Source organism: Lathamus discolor, chromosome 15, assembly GCF_037157495.1.
Source record: "Lathamus discolor isolate bLatDis1 chromosome 15, bLatDis1.hap1, whole genome shotgun sequence".
Taxonomy (NCBI): domain Eukaryota; kingdom Metazoa; phylum Chordata; class Aves; order Psittaciformes; family Psittacidae; genus Lathamus; species Lathamus discolor.
In genome coordinates this window covers 1,554,976-1,561,068 of record NC_088898.1, presented here as the reverse complement: position 1 = coordinate 1,561,068, position 6,093 = coordinate 1,554,976, and the positions used below count along the sequence as shown (strand labels likewise).

The 6,093-nt window shown below is 50.3% G+C and overlaps 1 protein-coding gene across 3 annotated transcripts; it reads right to left on the bottom strand.

Moving 5' to 3' along the window:
• Positions 1–1,508: 1,508 nt before the first annotated feature.
• On the bottom strand, positions 1,509–5,887 carry TMEM250 (transmembrane protein 250). Of its 3 annotated transcripts, none has more exons than XM_065695615.1 (3): positions 5,689–5,887; positions 4,182–4,359; positions 1,509–2,117 (listed from the first exon to the last, which is right to left on the bottom strand). In XM_065695615.1, exon 3 carries the CDS (start codon positions 1,982–1,984, stop codon positions 1,565–1,567), a length of 420 nt encoding a protein of 139 aa, XP_065551687.1. In that variant the 5' UTR covers positions 1,985–2,117; positions 4,182–4,359; positions 5,689–5,887; the 3' UTR covers positions 1,509–1,564. The 3 variants fall into 3 exon arrangements, with proteins under 3 accessions (XP_065551687.1, XP_065551688.1, XP_065551689.1); XM_065695616.1 differs by having other exon boundaries at positions 4,182–4,293; XM_065695617.1 differs by lacking the exon at positions 4,182–4,359.
• Positions 5,888–6,093: the final 206 nt, after the last annotated feature.

The window sequence follows — 6,093 nt, the reverse complement described above, 5'->3', positions numbered from 1 at the left end:
CAGCCTTTGGCTCTCATGGGGCTAACCTAAAGTTCACACCACCATGGTCTGTCATTTACCCAGCTCTGCATTATCTGTAACACTTGATAATGAGAGAGTTTCTAGGTTTGCTTTAGCTTTGGGCTTCAGACAGCAGCTCCTTTACTTTGCATCCATTAAGCCTACAAATCAAAGTAAGCCAGCAAAAGACTGCAGTACTCACAAGCTGAAATATGAAGCATCCTTCTCTGTGCACAAACTGGCTTTGTTCTCAACCACATTCATGTCTCAGACCAAAGAGATCATAAAAGAACAGTCACGTATTTCCAGTCTTGCTTATTGCACTATGATTGACTCCAATGATTTCGGGGAAGAGGGTATCCATCACTTTTACCAATTTGTTTTTGAACAGTTCTTCAAAGAACACAGGCAAAAGAGCAATATTCCATTATAAGGAAAAACAAACCAGAATAAAACACTTTAGGCCAGCTTCTGGCCTCTGTAAACAAACTCACTTGACTGCCTGCAAACGAACAGTCTGACATCTTTGATCAAGACCAGTAAAACTGAGCTTAATGCTTAACTCGCTTCTTGAGCTGTTAGCAAAAGTCTCCAGTGATCCCACTCAGTGCTGCAGAGGCAGGAGAATGCTTTCTGTAACTGCAGAGATATTGCCATTTCAGATTGTACTCTGCTTTCAACCTCTCCTGAGTACAACAGCCCCATCTCACCATATTCCATGGGACAGAAGTACCTCTGCAAGAAAACTGGAACTAATCAATTCAGGGGAAAGCAGAACCAAATGCCAAGATCTGGATGCTAAGGACCAGTGCAATGGGTTCCCCTTAATCACTTAAAATGAGAACATGTTTGCCATGACAGGGAATTTCAAGAGCACATGATGCCAAGCTCTGCTCCCATCACTCCCGTGGATTTGTTCTATTAGGGTAAGACTCAATTACTCAGCATTAACTGCCTGAAAAGGACAAAGCCATCCAAAGCTACAGAATTACATTAAAGTGAACAGAACAGCACAGTGGGTCAGATATACATCTTGCACAAATCAAAACAGGAAAAAACCAAACCCCTACACTGCTGAATTTAGCCCCATATTCTTAGTTAGGAATATGCAAACTGCAGATTACACAGAGAAAGGATAACACTGGTCAAGTAGGATGCATGTTACATGCCTGAGACATTAAGGAATATTCTTAGAAAAAGGGGGAAGCTGGATCAAGAGCATGGGGTGCACAAGTATCTGGCTTCTGTCCTCCAGATAAATCCCTGCCTTTTCCATGCCCACAGGAATACAGGCACAGCAGCACGAGGCTCCTCTGAACTAGAGACACTTATATTAACTTGCACTGTGCAAATTAAAATCCGCCCAATGGAGTGTTGCACTTTGATCACCAAAATGGCACCTCAGCCATCAAAAAGATACAAATTGCAGAGACAAGGGGGTTAATTCATCCATAAAAAGTAGCACGGCTAAATAAATTAATCTATATAAAAAAGAAGAGAGGCTATCGACAGGTTTGGGGGTAGAAGAAAAGTCACCTTCTGAGCCCACATGCGCTTGTTTTATTTACATATCCACAAATACCATGAAACACCATCCCAGCCCCCCCACTAGCAGCATGGTCACATGAATCCCATAGATGAGCAGTTCATTCATGAGGCTGAAGTCTACACGCCTTCGCCCCAGTAAGAGGAGGATGATGGAGAGTTTGTACTGGAAACGCAGAAAGATCCGGATGCCAAGGTACTGAAGGCAAAACAAGATAGAGAGTGCCACCCAGAGGATGGAGGTAAACAGGCTGCAGCTGAAGTACAGCAGGAAACGGATGAATCCATACATCCATCGGGATTTGAGATAGATGTCGAAATTGTTGTACTTGGTACGCACCAAGTGAGTGGTCCTCACCGGGCCACAGGCCGAGTGCAGGCAGGTCGTGTGGGGGCCGTGGAACGAGCGGACCCGGCGGGGAATGGGGATTACCGGCATCAGGCACCCCACCGGTCAGCGAGTCCCAGGGCAGGATTTACAGGGCACATATCAAATATTATCCATGAACATGGAAGAGCTCCAACAGCCCGGGAACACTAACTCTTTGCTGAATTTCCAGGAAGGAAGAGACCTGCAGGAAGGCAGAGAAGGAAAACACATTTAAGTAGCCCCAGCAGGAGGAGAGCAGCACAGCAGATACTCCAGGCTCAGCTGTGACTTACAACTGCTTTGCAAAACTCAGCAACTTCACTTTGCTTCTTTGGTTACTGTTTACCAGCCATACAGAGATACAAGTCATCGTCACCAAGTCAGACTGCACACAGCTCCCTAGTCACATGCAATGTCAGCACTAGCTGTAACCTGTTAGAAGCTTCACAGTGTTACCGCAGGAAAGTGAGCAACTTTGTTCTGGAATAAATCACAGATCCTTCTTAAGCAAAGAGCCACCCTGCAGCAGTTCACCCATGCATGTAGTAATATTAACGTAATAATGTAATATTAATTCATGTTTCTTTGAAAGGAAAATACCAATTTTCCAGGTACTTCTGCAAGTGAATTCCACCGCCCAGCCCCAGCGGTGAGTTTAGATTCCTGCTCATTTCTAAACTTGGCAAAGCTTCACCAAATAAACAAATTGAAAAGAATGGCAGGTCCTGCAAGAACAATGAGGCAATCGTGTTTTTCACACTCTGCAGGATGTACCTCCCCTTGCTCTCCCTGTCATTGCCTCCCATGGCAAACAGCCTTTCAAAGACATCCACTAGTTTCTTTCTCCCTTTGGGACCTGCAGAGATAAGTGAAATATCTTGATCTTCTGGAGTGTTTAGGATTTATAATCTTAACATCCTTCCACACACCCATTGTTGTTGTGTGAGTGATGAGCAGCAGCCCCTTAGCTGCTCTCTGCTTCACCCCAGGCTCACAATGTGCCAAATTCCGGGAATTATACAATGACAATGCACTCATCAGATAATGCTGAAAACGACGGGGACTTCCCCGGCCTCCTCGCACACCCAGGCTGCAGAGCTGGGCAGATCTTGCCTTTGTTGAACTAGAAATCCTCTTACACTTCAAATTAAAACTAATATGAAGCTGACTTCAAGAAGTTTTTACTTTGCTACTAACAAAACTCATCAGAGAGTAAATTACGAGGCTGCAGGAAACTGCACTTTGATAGCAAAACCCTCGTCTGATACAATGTGCATCACTGCCTAAGTCTTCACTGCTTCCTGCCTTAAATTCCCTGCAAATAGAAATTGCAGCTCTGCTCTCTGCGTGGCCCCAGGTTTCAACTCCTTTTTGCCAGGAATCAGCAGGCAACCTGCTGGCTCTGCATGAATCAGGGGTGAATAAAAAGGAGCCTGGATTAACTTATGATTAAGGAATTTAGGAAATTGAGGTCTGTTCTCAGTTCTCAAAGACACCCTCGTAATTTTAAGCACTGCTTTGCCATAATTTCCTGCCTGTAGAAAGGAAATGCCATCAGCTCGGAAGTGTGTTACAAGAATGTATTTTGCAAGACATGTAATTTGGTCAGATACTAAACCAACACTACTTAAAATCAACACAGTTTTGTGCCTGGAGCCTGCAACCAAACATGCTTCCCACATGCTCTGTATATACTGCTCTGTGTTTGCCTTCAAAGGCATTTTTGGTGGACTAAATTAGCAAGATAGGTTAAAATTCATATACTCTGGACTCAGAACATGCTATTTCTGTTGATACAGCCTCCTTCCAACCTCTTTTCCAGGCCGCAAAGGACAGTTAACATCTCCAGCAAACTCTTACACAGCTCCCGAAGCCAAGTCCCCATGAGCCACAGGGAAATCAGAGCACCCACTATGAGGGCACTCAGCACCACTGTGCCTGTGTGAGGAGCCAAACCCTGCCCGCCTAAGGTGCAGTGTGTGGAAGTGAACCCAACACCTTGGCTTCACGTCTGAGCCCTGCTTTGGAAGAGTTTTCATCCTGAAAAAACCTTCAGTAGATGAACCCAAGAGAAGCACTTGAACAGCTCAGCTGCGGAGAGCTCCTGTTGGGAACAGCAGCAGCTTGTTCCCATGTACTCTGCCCATCAAATAACCAACAGGTCTTTGGCAGGTTCATGCTCTTTAGACAAACTCCAGTATCAACACTGGGACAGCCACGAGCAGAGGGACATGGTCAGAATAAAATAAACTCTCTGAAATATTACATTTTAAGGGTGCTGCAGCCACTCAGCAGGAGGTCAGGAATCCACTGCCGGTCCTGAGGCCACTTAATTCTTGTGCCAAGACAAGTGAGGTTTTCCTGGGACACCTGGCCTTCTAGGAAGAGGGAAACAAACTGCTAAGGTGCTTCAGAGACTCACAACACTTTACATATGAGTTGATCTAAAAGATAAAACAAGAGAGTGAGTTTCAATTTGCTCATTTTGTGTGTTAGGAAGTTCAGAATGACAAGGCCCCTCCCCAAGCACAAACTGTTAATCCCATAAAGATTCCCAGAGGAATCCCACACTCAATAACACGTCTTACAGCTTGCTGACATGTGCCAGAGAGAATCACCCAGCTTGTACTCAATGCCAGATAAAGACAGGAAAATCACAGAATACTCTTGTCAGTCCCTTTCTCCTACCAGAGCCATCAACATCCATCTAGGGTGTAGGAAACACGATGCAGAGCACCCACTGCCAACATCTTCCAAACAGAATATGGAAAAGCAGCCCCCCCACCCCGCCCCCAGCTGTACTTTGGCACACAATGCCTAGATACAGATCTAGAGACCCAGTTCCTCACAATCATCTTTTTAGGGGCCCTTTTGTTTTAAAGCACCTTGCTGTGAGGTTGGAAAGCTGCATCAGGCTCTTCTGGATGTCATCCTACCGCTCAAAGGACTTCAACTCTAAGGCCCAAGCAACCCGTGCCAGCCATGCTGCTGTCACGCAAAGCGTCACATTAACAACGGCCTCACGAGGAGGTCATAAATCCGAGGAATTATTCACTTGGGTGAATTTTCACTTCCTCTCCTTCAAAATGGAGTGGGTGAGGAGGAAGCTATGGAAACACAGCCCCACTTCCCTTCCTCTATCTCACATTCCAGGCAGGTCTGCTGTTACTCGGGTACTTCGTGGAGGAGGAGAAGGAATGATGGAAGGGCCTTCACGGTCACAAACAGGCCCATCGGGCATGTCCCACGGGACCCAAGTGTTCCAGGAGCCCCAGAAGGTTGGGGACAATGACAAATAAAGGTTAGCGCTGATAACAGAAAGCAGGGAGCGCCGGAAGGAGGGGAAATTCCAACTCCTCCTACATCCTACCAGATCCTAAACCAAACCGCATCGACTTGGCAACAGAACCGCAGGCAGGAAGCGCGGCCCGGACTTCCCGGTGGCTGGCGAGGTCGGAAGCCCGGCTCAGACAACGCGGAGCGGGCGGGGGAGCAGCGACAGCGCCCCCGGCCACCGGGCCCGGCCGACAGCCCCCTCCGGAGACCGGACCTCGCAGCGGCCCCGGCGGCCGCAGGCCCCGCGCCCGCCCCCACCCCGCGGGCCACGCTGCCCCGCGAGGCCCGGAAGGGGACCTGGCGCTGCCGCCCCGCCCGGGCCCGGCGCACCTGAACCCCCCGCTGCGGGCCCCGGCGCAGACGGGGGCTGAGGCAGCGCGAGGGCGATCCCCGCGGGGCCTCCCCGCTGCAGCCCCGGGGCGCTGCCCCGCACTCACCGTCCTGCCCATGGCCTCCCGCCGTGCGGCGCCCGCCCAGCCCAGGCGCCCCGGGCCCGGGCTGGTGGAAGGCCCGGGCCTACGGGCGAGCGCCGCAATGCGCATGTGCGGGGGGGCAGCGGCGCGCCGGTCCGGCCGGTGGCGGCAGCGGCGGCGGCGACGGTCAGGGAGCGGCCGCGGAGGCGCGCGGCGATGGCGTCATCGCGCCGCACCGCCCACGCCGGCCGGAAGCGGGAGGGCGCTGCGTTACCGGGGTAACGCGGCTGGGTGCGAGGGGCGAGGCCTGCGCCGGGGCCGATGGCGGCCGGGCCGGGTGTGCGGAGCCTGCAGGGTCGCGCTCGGCTCCGGGCTCGGCTCCTGCACCGGGGGCAGTTGCACGTTAGAGGAGTCTGCGTCCCGGGAGAG